This window comes from Paralichthys olivaceus, chromosome 8 (genome assembly GCF_024713975.1).
Source record: "Paralichthys olivaceus isolate ysfri-2021 chromosome 8, ASM2471397v2, whole genome shotgun sequence".
Lineage (NCBI taxonomy): Eukaryota > Metazoa > Chordata > Actinopteri > Pleuronectiformes > Paralichthyidae > Paralichthys > Paralichthys olivaceus.
This window is the reverse complement of record NC_091100.1, coordinates 24,235,299-24,256,785: the sequence shown is the minus strand read 5'-3', so window position 1 is coordinate 24,256,785 and position 21,487 is coordinate 24,235,299. Positions and strand designations below refer to the sequence as shown.

Genomic DNA, 21,487 nt, shown 5'->3' with positions numbered 1-21,487 from the left:
TGGCTGTTGACAAAAAGAATCAGACATGTTAAGGGTACTAAGATTTACGAGTGTGTGTCATTTGGTGCAGATCCAAATAAAACTCTGGATCCAGTGAATTTAATTATGGTGGTATGAGGGGACTGTTTGGTCTTGACAGAGGTGTTTTTGTATTTTATTTACCCTTGTGTTCTCCCTACTGTGACATGTGATCTACGACAAAACTTAATGGAAATTCTTAAATTGTGTGTCCACAAATTGAAGATCAAAGTGACATTAAACATTATATATTATATGATATGTTATAATTATCATGACATGCATTAACATGCAAAGAGCAATTATTCTATAACAGGTAGAACAGTTTAATAGCTAATTAAAGCGATTTAGTAACTGCTGGTTTATTTTAATAGAGTGCATAACCAGAAATTGTATTTATATACAAATTACAGTTCAGTATTAGCAAAGACACACATCATTCAATATATCTTGATATATTCAATCCGCCCCTGGATCCGCCCCTGCTGTGTCCCAGCAGAGGAAGCGTGTGGCGCGCTGCGGCCGCTAGGTGGCGACAGCTGGGAAGCGGTGCGCTCGTGTGTTCCTCAAACAGCGAAACTATGAGGGCGATCGTGCAGAGGGTTACCAAGGCGACGGTGACAGGTAACATGCTTTTCTCCAGCTCCTGAAAGTGTCACGCTAATGTTTGGTAGCCGAGGCTAACAGCTGTCATCCAGGAAGTCCGCTGTCCTTGCATGTTAGCTACAGCTAGCAGCGTTAGCATTAGCACTCACTGCTGAATGAGCGTGGGCAACAGAGACAGTCAGGCGTGTCTGTGAGGGACCAGAGTCCAGACAGAGGAAACAAGTGACGCCTCTGTGTCCTCTGTGTGTCCGATGTGTCCCTGCTGCTTCCTGTCTTTCATTCATCCAGCTCTTCATTCACTCTGTGTCTTCCTGCAGTGGGAGAGGAGCAGGTCAGCTCGATAGGCCGAGGACTGTGTGTTCTGCTGGGTGTGTCTGTGGAGGACACCCAGAGAGATGCTGACTACATGTGAGTGAGCGGCCCAGCACCCTGACTGGGTCACACGTCATCACGCTGCTGTGTTCGGAGTGTGTGGCTGAGTGGTGTCATCCACTCGTCCACAGTCTCTGCACACAATGTTGTGGCTGAGATGACCCCGGGTGAAGTGTGTCATGGTAGTGTTACCACACCTGATGTTCAGTGGAGGGGGTTCCACAGATTACGCACGTTCCACGAATGAATGGGATCTGAACACTGGTACATGACAAATACATTTAACGCTACTTTATATTTATACTTCACGAAATGGCAGAAGGAAACATCATACGTCCTAATCCGCACATTTTTAAAGGCTCTTGTACTTAGTTTGCAAACTGAGACAGCACAGGGAAACGTCTAAAGGTCATCCATTGTCATACAGCATATATTAGTATATCTAACTGTTAGAATTAACTCCACATTAACCAGACACAACATTAAACTGCTGCAGCCATGGCAATGCATCAGGAATTAAAGACTGAAATGAATGCTCACCTGGTATAGAGTGGGATGGATAACACAGTTTATGCACGTTCCACAAATTGAAATTGAATGAGTGATTTGAATGGGATCTGAAGACTGTGAGTACAAGTGCATTTAAAAACCTGTCAATATTCATCAATAGCAGCTTAGTATAAATATTCACATGTAAATTTAATTACTCCAAAACAATATTATAACTTTGACAAACAATGAAGGTAACTTAATTGTTAACATAGACTGTACATAATGTTCATATGAATACTTTCTGTATGTTCAGCAGTAATAGTATACATTGCAAATCTAGTGTGGCTACCAGTTTTGATTAGATTGATCAGAGGAATTCGTAAAGTCTCGTTACAAACAGAGTGGATGATTCACTGCAGCTCACAGCTGTTCCTCTCATCCTCTTCTTGCTGTCAGAGTACGCAAGATCCTCAACCTGCGGCTGTTCGAAGACGAGAACGGGCGACCCTGGAGCAAAAGTGTTATGGACCGGGACTTTGAGGTGCTGTGTGTGAGCCAGTTCACTCTGCAGTGCATACTGAAGGGCAACAAGCCAGACTTCCACTCAGCCATGCCTGCAGAGCTGGCCCAGCCCTTCTACAACAACATCCTGGAGAACATGAGGAGCTCCTACAAGCCAGAGCTCATCAAGGGTGAGTAAATACCCAACCGCCATCTTTACTGTCCCCTTTCACAGTCCTACAGTGGTGCGTTCCAGCTGCTGTTTGACCTTATACCCTGCAGTTTTTATAGTAGATTACCTCTTTGTATTTCAATTAACTGAATATAGTATCTATATAATATCACAAGTGGTCACCACTAACTTCAGGTCTAAAGGGACCCAATGCATTCTCAGTGAGATCTGATCACTCAAACCACATCTGGAGGTTGTCTGGGACGCGTGTGGCCACATTCTTTTCACTGTAGGAACAAAAATGTGTCCCGGTGCCACATATGAAAGACGATCTACTCAGCTGGCTCCCTACATCTTTTTAAGCTTCTCAGTGTCCTTGTATATCGATTTTCTTTTAAAAGAACCACACCACATAGTGGTGATTGATACTTTTCTTGAATTGGTACGATCTATCTTTATCGCTGCACACATTCATTTATTCAGTCCCTCCTGACTCAGCTTGCTCTCACTTCCACTCTGACACAGACAGACCGACACAAACACTCAGTCATTAGACACAGCTGTAAACTCAGACTGTATAAAAACAACATCATTTAGACTTAGCGAACAAAAATCATGCACGTGATTATTTACATATGGAGCGGGGACTTAAGATCCAATCACAGGTGGTCACTGGAGACATCAGAATGCATTCTAATGCCAGGTGTGTGTCTTAATGTGTCTACTTGTGATCAGATCTCTCAGGATGGATGTTAATACCAGGTCTGAACAGGGTCAGAGAACAGTAAGAGTCACAGGGGTGCAGCTGGAGGACACACTGAGGGCTTTCCTCCTAGTGCAGTGAGTGAGTTGCTCATATTGTAATTGTAAATGCCAAAATTAGTAAAATCGCATTACATATATTTGCCTCTTCGGCTCCAAAAGCCACAGTGTATTACTGCTCTCCACTGTCACTGTGGAAAACATCTATCTGCTGAATGTGGTGTTAACATGAAGAGTGGCCACACAGTCTGTGTCCTTTGTCTCCTGTTCTTATGAGTTACAATGCTATTAAATGTGCTTTGACTAATTATCATTAATAAAAGACAATCAAAGTGATTGGCATGACAGATTATGGTGTAAAAGTTTGACCAGGTCAATATTAATCATATAATAATAATAATAATAATTTTACTTACATAGTGAGACCTAATAAAGACCTAAATAAAACAGTGCAAGACCAAATTATCTAAAACACAGATGGAAAAAAATTCTAGACTCTATATTCACTAAAAACACCTTCCTGTACACCAACATACCCCCCCACACACACAAACATATATATATATATATATGTATATATGTTTATATATATGTTTGTGTGTGTACATATATATGAAAACAGATAAAAAATCATTAACAGCAATAGTTTAGATCTTCATTTTAAAAACAGTTAGAACTCAACTGTGCAGAGTCCCAGGAGGTTGCAGTCAGGACAACACAGTGAAAAGACTCTGGGATGTTCACAGCTAATTAAAAGAAAAGGTTTGAGGGTCACCATTATTGCCATTCACTTCTAAGTTTGGACCAGAGCCCTGTCCCCCCTGCTCTCTAATTGTCTGTATTCCCAGCTCAGTGTAGGGTTATGGCAGTTTAGGGGTTGGGAGGTGCGGCTCATCGGTGCTGTGATGTGATGGCGGTGAACTGGGTCAGCCCACTGGGGAGCAGGTGCGGAGAACACCGTGTCCCAGCAAGGGTAGCATAAGGCTTCCTAATTAGTCCCCCCACCAGAAGAGAAATATGATGATACAGCGCGTTTCACCGCGGCCCCTGCCTTCATTGTGCAGATGTTGTCATCATTCTTGAGGAGCTGGCGGAAGAAAAGAGAACATTAAAGTTGAACCCTCTCCTCGTAGAGAACCTTCATCTATTGTCCTCAATGTCTCCAGACTCCATGTTATCCTGCGTCTTCATGAAGCATCGTTACTGCTTTGTACTGCGTGTTAATATCAGGTTGTGGCACCATTTAGGTTGTACTAATCTCTACTAAACTGCGTCTATGGCAGTGCTGCATATATGTAATATAGTTATATATATATATATATATATATATATATATATATAAATAGCTGTATGTGATTTCTTTCAGTGTTGATTCTTTGTGACTTGTTCAATCTCTTTGTGTGTGTTTTTTATTTTGTGTTTCTAGATGGGAAGTTTGGAGCCTACATGCAGGTCAACATACAAAATGATGGACCTGTTACCATTGAACTGACTTCTCCTTCTGGTCCCACAGACGCCAAACTGGTAGGTCGTTAAACGAGAAGTTTCAAGTTGTTTGATGGGTAAATGAATCCTAACTGAATCCGAAAGTCAAGCTCTTTACTTGTTTTTTAACCATATGTCACTGAGTTATTGAGATGGTTCAGTTGCCTGGTGTGGTTTAAAGAAATAAACTAGTAAGTGGAACTTTTCATTTTAGATTATTTTAAAGTTACATTTTAATAACACATTTCAAAGCAAATATGTAAAATAATTTTTGGTTTTCATTTATTCTGTAGCTGCACTAAAATAAAAAAACTATGTGCACAAAGAGTCATTCCTCTTTTTAGAGCAGTCACATTATTTCTAATTTGAACCACTAGATGGTGATATTTGCTTTTCTGTCGAGTGCAGTCACTCTAATATGTCAGTTTTACAATTTATATTATTCTACATCTGATAAATATTTTTGTCAATGATATAGGACAACCCATCTTTGAGGCCAGTACCGATCCAACATTAACATACAGCACCTACACATTTTTAATAACATTTTATTGTTGGAAAATTAAAACATAAAAACATTAAAACAGACATAACAGTACATTTTAAAGTGGCAAAAGATACGATTCTGCCTGCTTGTCTTGCAATGATCTCCAATTTCTCTTTTGAAATACATCCTTGATGTCTCACTGCTGCCTTTAATTACATTGCGACATCAATCAATTAATCAATACTGATGTATTTGTGATAATATATGGGTGATTAATATGTGGTGATGTATTGGACAGTTCTACATTTGGTAAAAGTACATCTGTGACATTCCCTGGATACATTTGACTGTATTAAACTTTGGGTCAACTGTGAAAAATGAAAAACTTGCTTGTTTATTAATGTATCTGCAACTGTGGACACAGGTTCTCAGTACTGTAGAAGTAATCCTTAGCAGGAGCACATGCGGTCTCCTGGTATCATGTTGTACACCATAGTAAAAGCATTCAACTACTTTAAGCTAAATAAGGATGGTGAATTACTTCAGTTATATTTGGATATTTATTCAAAAAGAACTTAGAACACCCAGAGAGTAACAATCACGTCCTTGCCAAGATCGACGTCTGCCACTGTCACCTCTTCCACAGTCATGTGGAGCGGGACTGATTCACTGTGTCCTCACTCAGTCACCCCCGTGGCGACGCTGCCATCCTCCCAGTTGGGTTAGTCAAGTGTACCTCTGTGTGTGCGTCAGTGCTGTGTGGAATGCCACAGATGATTGGCACAGACCCACGTGAGGAGGCTCTGTGGAGCTTGTTGTGCCCACTTGAATTTCCCCCTCTGTCCTACCTGTCCCTAAGAGAGGGGACCTGCTCCCTGCATCCTCTTCCCTCTTCACCGTGATATGCTGTCTTATACATCCAGGGTCACACCCGTTTTCAAACGGAACAATGGAAAAAGAGTTAATAAATCATCTGCGGTAAATGCTGACAGCAGCTCTGACAGCTCGACGGGTCTCCACATGCTCCATTCCTTTAAGGGAAAGGCTAAAAAAAAGTTCTGTGATTCAGATTCAGATCAACTGAACAGGACATTTGTCATCTTAGGTTCTGACAACTTACAGTGAACGGGGACAAGAATCAAACCTCAGTAACAAACAAAATATTCCCAGAACTCCACCTCCTGAGGAACATTAAGTATTTAAAGTTTAAATCAAGTGTCTGGTCAGGTTTGTGAAAATAAGATTAATGTGATGTCTGTAAGGTTTCATTGAAAATAATAAGATATTGATTGTGAGGTTCAAGATACAGAGAAGTTTTTTTTCATCTTTCTGCTTCAGTGAGAAAAGAGAACATACTTTCAGACCAGCTCTTCATTATGTTAATGATTTGGACATGTATGTCTCATTTTGGACTGAATAAGCAAACAAGACACTTGACGCATGAAACGATATGAAGGCTACAGCCATGCTCGTGGCTCTGTGAGGCTGCACAATGATACCTAACAAGTGACCATGCTCAACCTGTCACTTCTAACATGGTTGTTCCCCCATTCAAGATCTCCATTCTCAAACTGTGCTCTTACATTCAGTTGTCCTGCACTTCAGCTCCTCTTCTCCTTACACTGCTTCTTTGCATGTGTAAATGTCTGCTCTTGGATTTCTCCTCTGCTTTTGGTTTTTGTGCCTCTGCGCCAGTGTCAGCCAGCGGCTTGAGGCATTGTGTTTTTGAGTTGTCCCTCCGTCTGTACTTTCCGTCCGTCCCTCGGTCACTCTGTCCCTCTGTCAGTCTGAGAAAGCCTTGAGGTAATTTCTTCAAACTTGGAACAAATTTTCAATTAGACTCAAGGATAAACTGATTTAGACTGAGTGGCCTTACAAAGTATGTTTATGCTTTTTTGTTGAACGTGATATCTTAAAATGAGCTTGACGGAATGTCATCCAGTTTGGTACAAACGTTCACTTGGACTCAAAGATAAAGTGATTACATCTCAGTGGTCGAAGGTCACAGTGACCTTATACGAATCTGGGTAAAAAATATGTATACGGAAACTGCACTGGTTGGCAGAGGTATACAACCGTGGTGCTGTAATTCTAGTTTTCTACCTCCTCAAGCAATAGAATGCCAAGTGTGGTAAAGACAAATGAAATTGTCCCACCCTTGTTGGGGATGCATTAGCTTAACTTCTACTTGCACAGTACATGAACCTGGTTAAAGTGGCACCCCATCCAGAACTCTCAAAAAGGTAAAGCACAGAAGAGAAAAATCCCACAGCAGAGGAGAAATCTGAGACGTTTCATGCTCGTACAGAAGCAAGTGTGATGAGAAGAGCTGAAGTGCAGGAAATCTGAGTACAAGCGCACAGTTTAAGCAAAAGCAAAGCAAAACTAATCACAAGCAGGGACTATTTGTGAAGTATTAAGTGAGAAATGCATTTTCATGTTTTGGGTAACTGAGTAAATTGCTTATGAGCACAACTGTTTTTATTTCTCTTCAGATCAAACTTAACACGATGTTTCTTGTTCTTAATAACTGGCACTGAACTGGATGTTGAAAACCATCAGGCTCTATGAATCTAATGAATTGGCCTTCATAACAAGGCCCCGGTAGCAGACAGTTTGACTTACCATAGTGCAAAAAGCACAGATGGAACCAATAACATTAATGGTGGCTCCGTTCCAGCAATTAATATAAAGAGCTGCAGTGATTTATATTGTTTAAGCTCTGTATTTCCCCCTGTAATGACTCATACCCCCAGTTTCAGAACTGCTGCATTCATCAGGAATCTGTCTTTAGGGAGGTTCATTGTGTCAATTGAATATATATTTGCAAGACTGCTATGTGTATATTGGGTTGTAAATAAAACCAAACCACAATAGTGGTTAGTTGCAGCCTATCCCTCTGTGTAAACCACTGGTAATGTCTTTCAGTAGCAGTGAAAGTGCAGATCATAAGGGAATTAATGTGGATATGAAACTCTCCTTCTCAGTAACTGAGGTGTGTCTCGCAGCCACTTATTCATATAATATATATATTAACAGTTCATATTTCCATCTTTCTGAATCAGTTCTGATTGTGTCCATCGGACCCAGCCAACTTCCTTATGTGTTGGCTCCGGCCCGGCTTTGGCTGCTCTCCCTCTTCGGGGCTTGGCTTGCTTGCTCAAAGTGAGGGATATTAAGCAGCCCTCAGAATTTTAATCTTGTCTATTTGGGATGTTTTGCTGTGGGGGCCGAGGAGCCAAAGCCAAGGCTGAACATGAGGGATAAAAGGCCAGCCAATAGGCAAAGCTTGGCACTGGGGCGGATGAAGCAACGGCCAAGAGACACTGTTCCTTTCTTTCCATGAATCAGGGATTTGGTCCACTGCAGGGTCAAGCAGCAGGCAAACAATGGTGTTATCCAGAGGAATGAAACTCATTCTGTTTGGATGTGCTCTCTTTGGATACTCATCTGCGTTTTCTGTTTGTTCACCTGACTGTTTGTGCATTTTGTTTCGCGTTCTGGGCTGAAACCAACCACACAGAAATGATGTAATGTTTGACCATGTTAGGTCATGGTTTTATCAGGTCGTAAATCAGAGTTTGGGTTTAAGAGGTTCAAGTGATGATTGCTTCGTGGCAAAGAAAGACTGGAGTTTGTTTTCTTCTGTGTCCATTTTGTATTCAGATGTTGAACGTTTGTGTAGTTTCTATGCACCAGATGTTATATCATCAACGGAGAGCGCAGGACTGCTTTGATACAACAGCATGTTAATGGGTTCAAGTGGGAATAACACAGAATTTCTTTGTGCTCTTTGAATAATGTAATGTCTTATGCAGTGCTTTGGATTTTTAACATGACATTCAGTTCATAAATATTTCCACAGCAGCCATAAAACTTTTAGCACCTGTGTTTACAGGCCTATTTTGGATGACGGGCAGCATACCCACTTCTTCATTACTGTTGTGGTGTTTCATGAACTGTGAAGAATACAATGAGAAAAGGAGGAGCGGGTTTGATTGGAGTAGTGACTATCGGCACTGAGTGGCATTGTGAAGGGCTATTTCGGAGCGTGTGAGAGGCAGTGCATGCAGTCACAACAATAGACTCATTGAAGTGATCATATGACGACCCAGAATAGCTCCAAATGAGCAGAGATTAGAAGTGGCTGTGTATTCACCAAGACTAGTCAGATGTGGAGTGATGCTCTGTGGCGCTGACGTGTTCCTCCATATTTGTTTAGTTAAATTTGCTCATTCTCATGCATGTTGGGACCTTTGGGTAAATGCTGAACACACTGCAAAGGTCATGATGTGCAAGTCACGATGCAGTGCGGTCGTGCCTCAGACCTCGGAGCCACCAGCAGCAGTCACAGATTGAGGAGGTTTTTAATATTTTTAACGAGTGACAGAAAAAGGAGACTGGCACACAGTGCACTAGTCAAAGGGTGGATAGTGGACCTGAGCTAGATTAGATGGTGCACAGGGCTCGGACAAAATGTTTTAAATGTTTGGGTTCAGGTATGTTTGCTCACATAGGCCGACGCTTGTATGTGAGCATACAGTATAAAAACCAATGTGCTTTCACAGCCATTTGCAAGTCGCACATGTGTAATCAGGGTAAACAGGCAAGTTGTAACCATGGTAACAGCAATTGTGAGACAGGATAACACAATCTTATATGCTTCAGCTGACATTAAACACATCAGGCTGGGGTTTGGTGTCGACATAAAAACAAAATGACTGTCAGGTTCGGGCCGGTCGGTTATACTCTCTCACACTCAGCTCGGGTTCAGACAGAAATATGCAGCCATCAGAGCTGCACCTCAGCCTGTGTCACACAACAAACCCCTTTAAAAGTCTTGATTCAATATTTTTCTACAACATTAAATATTCATGATTAAACAGGCAACAATTGAAGTTAGTTAGGTAACGTTTTTTTAGGTTCTATTAAGAGTTTAACTTTTAAAATCCATTTACACAGATGTTTGTGACATCCAGAGAAAAAGACAAACACAAAATAAACTCAAATGCAAGGATTTGGGTTTGTGTGTAAACGTCACTCATAGAAAGAAGCTAACTGACAAAATGGGTATCAGGCCTTTTATTTTAGAAGGGCTTCTATGGTAATGAGCAGAAAATATTTATTTCTAAAACATCAATGGTAAATATCAGCTTGCCGATCATGCCACAGCTGACTGCATCGAGTTCAGGCATGTGTCTGGGAATAAGGACAAGGCAAGTAGAAGGTAAATGTGGATCGCTCTGACTTTCATCACGTGTGTGGATTTTGCTTTAACTCTTTTTCTCCCTCTGGAGGCACATACATATTGTTAAGGGCAATTTAATGGAAGAATCTATTATTAATGAAATGTGTCTTACAGATGACTGATAACTGTGCGTCTTCCTTTGATATGATTATAATGTAAAAAATGTATTTATGACCCAGGTTTTCCTGTTCTTTGTGTTTCTTCTCAGCTGTCAAAGCAGGAGAAGCAGCAGCAGAGGAAAGAGAAGACGCGCTCCAAAGGCCCCTCAGAGTCAGGCAGGGAGAAGGGCGCCCCACGTTCCCGACAGGACCCGAACGCCAGTAGTGGAGCAGAGGGTGACGTGTCTTCAGAGAGGGAGCCCTAGGTTAGCAGGGTGAGGGAGCCAAGGAGACGCACAAAAACACACAAACACATGTAGCCACTTCCAGCACACCCTCATACAGACCACCAGACTGCAGGTTCTTAAAGTATCACAAGTGTCTTTAATTATGTCAACCTAAGAGGAAACTGTGAATCAGTCTCAACTGTAAGGTTTATGGAACTTTCACTTGTTTGTACTGAAAAAAACAGTTACTATCAAACAGAAACATACACACAACAGTACAAGCTGTAATTGGGAATGTTTAGTTAATATGTTTTTTAAAGGTAAGCGAGATAATAAATGAACAAAATGTAAGTTGAATGCCACAAAACAGCTCTTTGGTATTTAAATGAAGATTTAGCCACGTTACTGGAACATAATAATGGAATAAGATATAGAAGATATTTAGATTGTCGTACAGAATATGAAAGAATAACTAAATTAGCTTGGAAATGTTGATACATTTTTTAATTTAAAATTATATTTTTCTGTGTTTGTTCAGATTTGAGTACTCGCTCGTGCAGCATGCATTCTTAATATAATTTTAATGAGGACAGATTAAAGTTCAGTACAGTGCAAGAGGTCATGATTGATTAGTTAATCCTAATTTTTCTAGGATAGAAATACACCTCATTGTTTGTTGGCAACCAAATCATTAAAGTCATGAATTAATACTCCTGAGAACTGAATAATGAGATGTTAATTATGTTGGATGATTTTAAGGAAAGCTAGAGGAATCACTTCACTGAGAGAAGAGAACATACTTCAGACTGTACATTTTTTGGGAAATTGTGTTCACTTATGCTCTCCATTTCCTAACAGCAGTTCTTGGAATACTGTAACACTGAAGAAAATTAATAAAATATTAATACTCATTTTTAGCAAGCTGTAATGAATGTATGTAATATATCAATAAAGTTCAGGTTGGCACACCTTTCACATCACAAATGATATTTACTTTGATTGTTAATATAAAAATATTGATTAGTGCAGGCTTTCATAAAGTCAAACACAGTGAATTTTCTCACGTCAGATCTGTTAATTTCTTCTCAGGACTAAATAGAACGATGATACAGATACTATGTCTGAAAAGAGCTTTTTCAAACCTTTATACAATATTTACTGTTCTTGATTTACCTCTAACAACCATTTATAAATGTAAATAGTCGCAGCATAATGCATTGAAAAGTGTCCTGTATAACCCTGAGCAGTTGGGAGATACATTGCTCAGATAGTTTACAGCTGTGCCTCTTTGTAAGAGATTGCAGTTATCTTTTTTATTTCTTTTGCACTGTCAACAAATACAGTATAACAAAAAATGGTTCTATTCCATTTATTACACTAGTGCATTGTGTCGTGTACAACATCGCAGTGCAATTTTCAGTGATAAGCAGTTACCCTCAATATCCTCGTCTTCTTTTCCTGCCTGAGCCTGCTCTCTTTGTTATTGTTGACATTGCGGTGAAATACGGCAACGCTCATGAGAGACAGACTGTTTTGTTTCTCATTCTGTGGCTCACGTTGTGGGGATGAGGAAGGGGGGCTGTAGGAGGAGGAGGAGGAGGGGTTGCTCTTATTTGCCTTCAGTATTTGTTTACTAGTGCAAAAAGAGTGGAGTTCTGGGAGAATAGAGATGGGGAGGCATTGAGTCAGCTCCCTCCGTGTCCCCTCTGCTCTCCCTGCTGAGGCTGCTGCTGCTGCCGCTGCTGGCTCTTGTGGCACAGCTCGTCTCCCTGTGTGAACTCTCTCACAGACACGCACATTAACGGACACGCCGTCAAACTGGCACTGTAACTGCAAAGCCAAGCTTTCTGCTCCTCTCTTCTTACAGATATGTAGTCAGTTACATACAGATAGAAACATGTATGATACCATCACAGGTGTGGTGCTTTATTTTTGTCTTCTTATGTACAGCTTTGTCTGTTCTGTAACACACACACACACACACACAAACACTTTCCCGTGTAGGAACTTGTAAGCCTGTAGTCCTATCCCAAACTCTCCTGCAGCAGGGGGCCCTGCGATGTAATCCCCAAGTGCATGTTGGGTAAATATGTGCCCCAAGACATGGAAGCTTCAGGACCTGGTTATGTAAGATCTTTCTGTCTGACAGAGAGCCAGAGCGAAGGGTGAGATGGGAGAAAGAGGGAGTCAATGAGAAAGAAGGAGAAGCCGAAGGAAAATGTCTGATAAGTCAGGAGACTTGTTTTCTTCTTTTCATCTTGAGGTGTGAGGCGGGGGAGTGCACATGCAGCACTTCTGGAAACGCATGCGCTGTGGTGGCAGGAGAGGTGGACGAGGGGATTTTGGATGTTAGAGAGATGTCAGACAAGGGGCCTGCTTGCTTGGCTTTGTCACTGCATATTTTAAAAAGGGAATTTGTGTTCCTGAGGTTTGCTTTGCATGACTTAAACATGAGCAGTTTGCGCTTTTCCTCTGAACGAGCCGATGTGACACTCGACTCCTCCATTATCTCTCCCGGTTTTCCTTCCCTCCCGTCGGCACTGTTCTAATTTTGATAGTTTATAAGGTTTCTGCTGTGAGCAATATCCAACCCACATTGAAAAATGCTTTTCTAATTCACCTATACCTGTTTTTAGACAGTAGATGTAATTTCATTTTTAAATTTATAAGTGGCTGCTTAAACAGCTTTGTGCCTTTTTATCACCTGACATCTAATTGGGGCTTAAAGTGTCAGTGTCTGTCCGTAACCAGAAAACCATACCAATTTTATAATTCAGGTAACTGTTAAGCACCAAATGATCTGCTCTGGAGAAATAGAGCAGATCATCAGCAGTGAAGTCTCCGACGTTCGGATCCCACTGTGGATCAGGATAAGGGCAGTGTTTCTTTGAAGCTGCACTAATCTACATTCTGTAATAATTAGCATTGCATCTAATGACTGAATATGAAGGATGAACCTGACGAGAACCACCTACCTCTGCAGTGTCCCTCAGCTGCATGGAGGACATGAGTCAGCTCATTGTTTTGTGGTTAACACTGTTGTTCACATAAATAGAAAACTATAAGCAATGGAAACATTGGACCTCAGTTTGAACATTAGTTGAAAACTCACTCCAAACAAATGCTATTGGATTTGCAAACATGTTTTAGCCCTGAAAACGTCATACAGGTTATAGACTACTATGCAGATTAAATTATTGGTAGCACTGCCCTCAAGTGGCACAAACGTCCAATAAAGTAACTCCCTCTAACTGCTTTAAAGTGAGAGGGTGTTACTTTTGAAAAAACTTTATTCCTTAAGCTGTATTACCCTGTGCAGAGGCAGAGCCGTACAAGCGGGGTCGTTTTTACTGCTTTGTGTGTGTTTCTGGACAAAATAACTCAGCAAAACATTTTTTGGATTTGCACCAAACTTGGTGAGCATATTACTTGGGAGTTTATCTCCACATGATTAACTTTTTGAGCTGATCGGTCGATGTCAACAAAAATGTGATCAGAATAATTCAATTCTTATGATGTCTCAGTGAATCACAATCTTAAGCATGTATTGAACACAAAATGATCCCCTGTCATATGATGTCAAATAAATGAAATCATGTAGAAGTCACAAAGTATTCACAGAAGCCATCTTTAAGTTATCTGCATCGTATAGGACAGGACATAAAGCTTATATTAATAGATAATAAGAGAGATAGTAATATGGGATCATATAGTAGGAATGACGACATCACAACGTCACTTAGAATCATACATTGTAGTCAAACATTAACCTTTGGATCCAGTACGAGAAGAGACATGTTTCAGGTCAAACAATCATTCATCATCATATAATGTCATCTTTATTAAATGGTACTATTTCAGTATAAAATAGTCAGCATTTCCTGACTTCCTGAGGTATATACAGCAAGCATCCGATGCATTTCATTTGTGTTTGTTTTCACTTATTTCTGTATGTTTGTTTAAATATACAATAGGAACAATAAATGATCCATGCATATTTTAAACTAAAGCCTACCTTGATCTGATATTACCACTAACTTACAGCTGCTACTGTCTGCTGGTTTATTGTATATATTTCTGTGGATCTGAATGGAGTAAAATTGTGGCTGCCATTCAGAAAAGTAATTTGTCCCAGATATTATTGATTAATAACAAAAAAAAATAAGAGCCAGAGACCAAAATGACTCTTCTGTTTTCTGTCTTGCAGTTATCGCACTGGGGACATGATGGTGAACCCAGTTTCCTCAGGAAGGCATTAATCCTCAGTGACTTACACCTGATTGTGGACTGTCCTCCTTCCTCTTTGGAAATCAGCAGAATTCTTTTGACCTGTTACAGAACATCATCCCCTCGCTGGTGTCCTTGGTCCCTCGTCTTCGGGATCAGATAGGGCCCGTTAAGTGTAAACACAGGAGCAAAGAGGAAGTGAGAGATTGACCAAGAGTTCATAGAGAGGGAACATGGGTGATACGGGATGGAACAGACATCAACAGCACTACATTGTGTGGCTCAGTTGTTTTCTGTGCTTTCCTTCTGTCTTTTTCCTTCTGCCTGTCAGTCCACATTTATTTCTATTTCTGTCTTTTTCTGTCCATCCGTCTCCTCAGACTCTTCCTACTTGTCTCACTCTTAGCTGACTGTCTCCACATAATCTCTTCTTAGGGATATGGCACTGACCCTGAAGCATAGCTGGGCTCCAAGTCCTTGGCTTAGAGTGCGTCAAAAGATCATCAGGACAGTGATAATGTAACAGCCTTGCAATATTGATTGAAGCAGTGACTGGCATAGCTACACGTGTAAAATCAATTTTAAAAGATTATTGTACCTGTGTTAACAGAATGTATGTTTAAAGGTCCAACTGAAATTGCTCCTGCACAGCTCGGCTCTGTAAACTACATGCTCTTTTCCGTCTTCTGAGAGAAATGTCTCTGGGTAAATAGGACAAATGTTTTCTGGTTAGACACATAGACTGTATATAAAAATGGGCAATGTTTCCCCTTGGTACCACTAGAAGGCAAAATATCCTGTAAATGAACATTGCACATTATTGACCAATCACGACACGTTTTTGTAGCTCTAAGGAAAACATGGACATACATTTGAGTAATTCGAACTACTTAAAATAAAGGGAAAACCATCTTTAGGAAAATGTTATTTAACATGTACTTTGACGTTTTATTTTGGTTCACGTCAATCCACTAACATGGAGGAGGCAGTGGTAATGACCTATACTGCAACCAGTCACCAGGGGCAAACAAGGCCCTTTGGCTTCAGGTTATGGATGCAGTCATGTCTTCAATCTTTATATACAGTCTATGGTAAGACACAGCACAACAAATAAAAAGCCTTGAAACTTTCAACACCAACCCACATTATGTGAGTGGGTTTGTCTCCAACACCTGCACTCTACCTGTGGAGAGGAGCCGGCCATGCTTCACATTCAGTGAACCTGTGTGACTGGGCAGACACACAAACACATTATCCGGTGTTTACTACTGTAATGCTTGTGATTGTTATGCTGTCCTGCTGTCACTCGACAGATCTGAATGTACATTTTGTTATTTTATAAAGACACCAATAGAAAAAAGCTGACTTGCGCTTCATTTGTGGTTTTCCACTGCTTGTTCTGCTTGTTTTGTGTGATGCAAAAGCAAAGATGCTTGTCCTTGTTTCCCATTTCAGCATCACCACCTGCATCGTCTAACTGTCCCAACTTTTTTTTCTAGTGCAAGCTATTCCTAGCTTACCATACCCCCCCTTCATGTTGTGGAGAGCACAAGGAAAGTGAGAGGAGCTGCTGTAGCCTGGACTGCGAAGACATGACCCAAATATGTCTGCTTGCTAACCAGCCCCACTACAGAGCTTCCTCAACATCTATAACTACAGCTCTACTCTTCAGTGAACGCACTGTGATGCCTAATGCCAGGCAGGTTTTTCTACCAAAGGAGGGAGTAGTGTGTGTCTGAGACCACTGCAGTAGATCAAAGCTGTAATGGGGTGTGAATTGGGAGTGTTGTGTGGGGCAGATGTTCAGGGTTTGTCTGTGGAATCACCTTTGTATGTCAAACCAACATGGCGGTTTGTGTGTCTGTGTGCGGACACCCGGTGCTGCAGGGCAGGGCAGGGCAGTAGGAGTGGGTGCGGTGTCAGTCGGACATGGGAAAGTGGGGTAAATTCCAGGCATTCTCTTACATCTGAAGCCATTGTTTCTGGTTGTCTCCTCAACTACTTATCTTACATCTTGTGTGTGTATGCAAGTCCTTTGCCAAGCCCACTGGCTATGGAAAAACAATTTAACTGGATTTAATTTGTTGCCCCCCCCTCCTTCCTCTTTGCTCCTTCCCCTCATTTTTTTCTGTTGTGTGCCTCTGAGAGGTTGGGAATTCATCTTGTTTAGTAACTCCTTGCCCAGTCCGTGCTTGCTTTGCAAGTTCGACAATCATGGCTTCAAGGCAGCTTTAAGGCCTCCAGTCACGTGTGGCTTTTCCATTGGGGTTTCCTTTCAGTAGGTGATGCTAAGAAATAGACATATTTTATTTGGAAACATAAACTTGGATTATTTTCTCCAAAATAAGAAGTGCAGCACTCAGTCACATCTCCTTCATTTCTTTTCTGCATTCCTTGTCTCCTGTTTGATCTGACTTAGCCTCATACTGCAAGGGGTTAAAAAAAGCATAATGAAACCAGTTGCTTAGAGCCCTGACCACTTTTTCCATGCTTGCTGGAAAGTTTCCAGTGCTATTTATATGAAACCTCAGGCCCGACAATCAAGACACCCACTTGGCCAACGTGAAGTATTTGTCATTATCCTTAAGTTTTGTTTCAGTCAAATCATCAGAAATGGAAGACACACAGGGGTATCTATGTTTTGTGAACACAAAGTGTAGAGTGGTACGTTCAAGCAGGTACAAGTCAAATTAATCCAACATGATCTAACTGCTCTTGTGTAATGACAACATGCCACAGTAAATCTAACCTGTCCCGAGCCTGACAAGATGGGGTGAATAGCCCTTTTACGTTAAAAGGTCTTGAAGTTACCAACTACCATTAGATGTTAGCAGGTGTTAAGGGCCACCAGCGGATGCTAGGAACATAACTTCAGTTGTGCACTTCAGCGTCATCAATTGTTTTGGCCTTGTAATCAACGATATAGGCCGAATTTGAGGGTACACTGAGACTTAAGGTAAATCTGACTACTAGCTTGAATGGCAGTACTACTTCAAGGGGCCCGCTCAGTAGATCAGACAGCATTACCTCTATGCCTTTTAAACTGAAAACCTACTCTCAGTCAGCAGATTCAAAATCTGTCCCATAGAACATAGGACAAGATGGAGAGTACCCCTTGTATGTTCTATCGCACTAATGCCTAGCACCAGTTGATGTAATCAGATGTTAGTGACCACCAGCAGATTTGAGGGACATATCGTCAGTTTTGTACCTCAGTATCATCAGCCTTTTAATCGTAAGACACCCTCTTCTAAAGCAGGCCCACCACAGGTTGATCAGACTGGGGTGTATGTTCATAGCATCTTGGGATCCAGTGTTGTGCAGTCCATGATGTTCCTTTTATGGTCTGGCGCACAGCGGGTCGTGGACTTTCGGATCTTTGAGCAACCTGGCGGTGGATGTTGTAAGGAAACCTCTGCAGCCAACCTCCACAGAGCAAACTATTGCTTTCCAGCCACGTTGTTCTGTCTCAAATCCCATGTCTGCATACCACAGCTTTTTCCTCCCATTCACTTCATCAACATTATCCTCCCAGGGTACTGTCAAAGTTTACAACATGAATACAACAAGTAGACAACATGAATGGTGTAAGACCAGAGTATCAGGTCTGGTCTCAGGGTGGTAGTGACACTATGTGATGGGACTGTAAGCCGCTGGCCCATGTCCACCAACATTTCCCAATCTCGGGCTTGCTCCATGTTGTACATGCAGGCCCTGATTGATTTTAGCCAAACCCCTAACTTTTGTCGCTCACCACCTACCACCCATTTTGAAGCTCTGATAATCACCTTCATTGCCATGGTGAACGCTAGTGGGGAGATGATGCCCACTTTCAAGATGCTTCCATATTGTTGTAAAATCTGGTTTAACCAAATATATCATGGGCTCTGGTACTTTGAAGGAGTCAAAAGCATCCCAGAGAACACTGTGTGGTACTGACTCAACTGCATTAGCGAGATCATGTAGTTCTCTCCTCTCACTCTTGGCTCATTGGATTTGGTACCAGATCATGCTAGTGTTTGCTAAACATCCAGAGAACCCTGGAATTCCAGCTTTCTGGACTGATGTATCCACCAGCTTGTTTTTTACCAGGTAGCTTGTCAGTCTTTGGGCTATGATGCAAAACAAGACCTTGCCTTCTACATTGAGGAGATTGATGGGCCGAAATTGGCTGATGTTTGAGGATACCTCCTCTTTTGGTATTCGTACTCCTCCAGCTCTGTGCCAAGCTTTGGGTAATATTGACTTAACCCATGCCACTCTCATTAATTTCCACAAGAACAAAAAACATCAGGAGCATTCTTATAGACCCTACATGGGACACTGTTTGGGCCTGGGGCTGATGACACTCTTGCCCATCTCACTGTGTTCTCCACTTATTTCCATTTCAGAGGGCTCACATCCATTTGGTGTTCTGGTTGCTCATTGGGTGGGATATCAGATGGAATAGCTATCGGATCTTGTTTCTTTGGATCAGAGTGTGTTCTTTCCAGGTGCTCCTCTAAGTCAGGGTTCCTCCCTTTGTGGTAAGGAGATATTTCACGAACTTGAAGAGGTCTTTAAAGAATCAAGTTCTTGCTCGTTCTTTTATTTTCCGAGCTGTTCTTAGGCGCTCTGCTTGTCTCAAGGTTGTCAGTTGGCTTTTGATGTTCTCCTGCAGTATGTTGATTCCCCCCTTCTGCTCTTCTGAGGCTTTCTTCGACTCTCTTGTACCAAGCAGTCTATTTTCCACCATCTTCTGGACTTGATTTCTGTTGTCCGCTCCGTATTCGAAGATGATTTTACCCATCCTGTTAAGCTTCTTCTCAACTTTGCTCTTCATCTTTTCAAGGACACTGCTTAGGTCTGCATTGATGCCATTTTGCTTTTTCTGAAGGAAGCTCCAGGCCAGTTCACATTGGTTTTGTAAAGATTTCTTCTCCCTTGTTGGTTGTCCTGGCTGAGTGGACTCTATACCCTCTTCTGCAACTGCCTCTGTGCTTGAGTTAACTTCCTCAGATACAGGGGGCTGATGTCGTACAAACGTTGGGTTGACTGACTTCTTAGAAAAGATCCCTGCTGTCTTTCGATCAAGCACTTCTTCTTTTCTTGGTGTATTTTTAGGGGACCCACCTGGAGCCTCTGATCTGATTCTTTTGCCTTGTTGTTTGTAGAAGAGGTTGTTTGGTTGTAAGGCGTTGAAAAACTGTTGTGTTTGGCTGCTCTTCACAGGGTTTGTGTATGTTTGATTGGGTAAGTGATATTAGTCCAAAATGACTACCAAGGTGATAAGATAAGCAGTGCAGCTTCACAAACAAAGATTTGTGTTATTCTTCATCAGTACACTGTAATTTATCTGTACAGTAAAGTATTATCAATAAAAGATACTACCAGAAGAGGGCAGTGAAAAGCACACCCAACCAACACGGTCCAATTTTTCTCCACTTTGTTTTGATTTTTTTGTGTCCAAACTATTTGAGCCCTGTGAAATAAAGATCAAAATATAGCTGAACACCTTCATCAAAATGAAACATTATACATATTATGAACGTTCCCAGTTGATAATGACATATGTTTTTGTGCTTACTCTATTGAAATTATTTCTCGTGGTTTGTTCTGTAAATGGTCTGTATTTATGTAGAGATTTTGTTTTCTTGATGACCACTCAAAGTACTTTATAGAACAGTTTTTGCCATTCAGCCATGCACACACACATTCATACAGTGCATCTATGTGCAGCACTTTCTTACATCACTCACACACTGCCAGCACGGCTGTTATGGGCAATTTGGTGTTCAGTATCTTGCCCAAGGACACTTCAGCCACACAGAATGGGGGAGACCGGAATCGAGCCATCTTCGCATATCTTTTAACATTACATTACATATCATTTATCTGATGCTTTTATCCAAAGCAACTTCCAGTAAGCGCATTTAACAAAGCACTGTCTTATATGAAATGTGTATTTATCTGTACCTGCACTTAGTGTGTTAATTTACCATTAGTACATGTCAACAACATGTAAGTCTGTACATACCAGTAATTAGTATTTGAGCACTGTATTATTGAAAACTTATCATGGGGGACTTTCTTTGAAGTAAGAATAGTTTGCTGACTTGTACGATTGGACTCCCCTACACATCATAACCGGTTTCATGGTACTTGCATCTGATCCATCTATGACCTTGATCACACTTTGTGTTTGTTGTGGCTCATTCTGATTAGAATGATCACCTGACTCAGACCCAGAGAACATTTTAGTTTCTTTCAGCTCATTGTTTTGGTTCCAGGGTGGCAACGTCACTGTTGTGGATCAGTCTCACTGCACTCCATCAGCCAAAGTCTATTTAATAGTTTAGATTAGGGGGACACATTTTGTCTCCAACTGGGACAAGGCTAATCTATGGGTCAGTGGTCACAGTTATGTTTAGGTTAAGGTTCAGGTATAGTTAGGGTAAGTCTCCTAGAAATAATGGAGTCTATACTAAGTCCCCGAAATGTACCTATCGCTCTTTCTCTATGTCCCTTAGTCTCTCTCAGTGCCCCCCTCTCCCTCTCTCGCTGTCCCTCAGTGACCCCCTTCTCTCCCCTCTCTCTCTCTCTAACAGTGCCCCCCTCTCTCTCCCCTCTCAGTGTCCTCAACTCCCTCTCTCTCTCTCTCTCTCCCATCTCCCCCCTCTCTCACTGTTCCTTAGTGCCCCCCTCTGTCTCTCCTCTCTCTCTCTCTGTCTTTTTCTCTCTCTCCCCTCTCTCTCTCTGGGTCTCCCTCAGTGTCTCTCTGCCTCCTCGCTCAGCAGCTCCTCCGTGGAGAGC

General features: G+C 41.5%; 1 protein-coding gene across 2 annotated transcripts; it reads left to right on the top strand.

Annotated features, from left to right (window-relative positions):
• The first annotated feature begins 506 nt into the window (after positions 1-506).
• Positions 507-20,098, top strand: dtd1 (D-aminoacyl-tRNA deacylase 1). 2 transcript variants are annotated; one of them, XM_020084514.2, is made up of 6 exons: positions 507-642; positions 942-1,032; positions 1,945-2,180; positions 4,350-4,447; positions 10,352-10,516; positions 14,676-20,098. In XM_020084514.2, the coding sequence occupies exons 1-5, from the start codon at positions 600-602 to the stop codon at positions 10,505-10,507; spliced, it is 624 nt and encodes a 207-aa protein (XP_019940073.1). In that variant the 5' UTR covers positions 507-599; the 3' UTR covers positions 10,508-10,516; positions 14,676-20,098. The 2 variants fall into 2 exon arrangements, with proteins under 2 accessions (XP_019940073.1, XP_019940074.1); XM_020084515.2 differs by having other exon boundaries at positions 10,352-10,507; positions 14,676-15,834.
• The last annotated feature ends 1,389 nt before the right edge of the window (positions 20,099-21,487 follow it).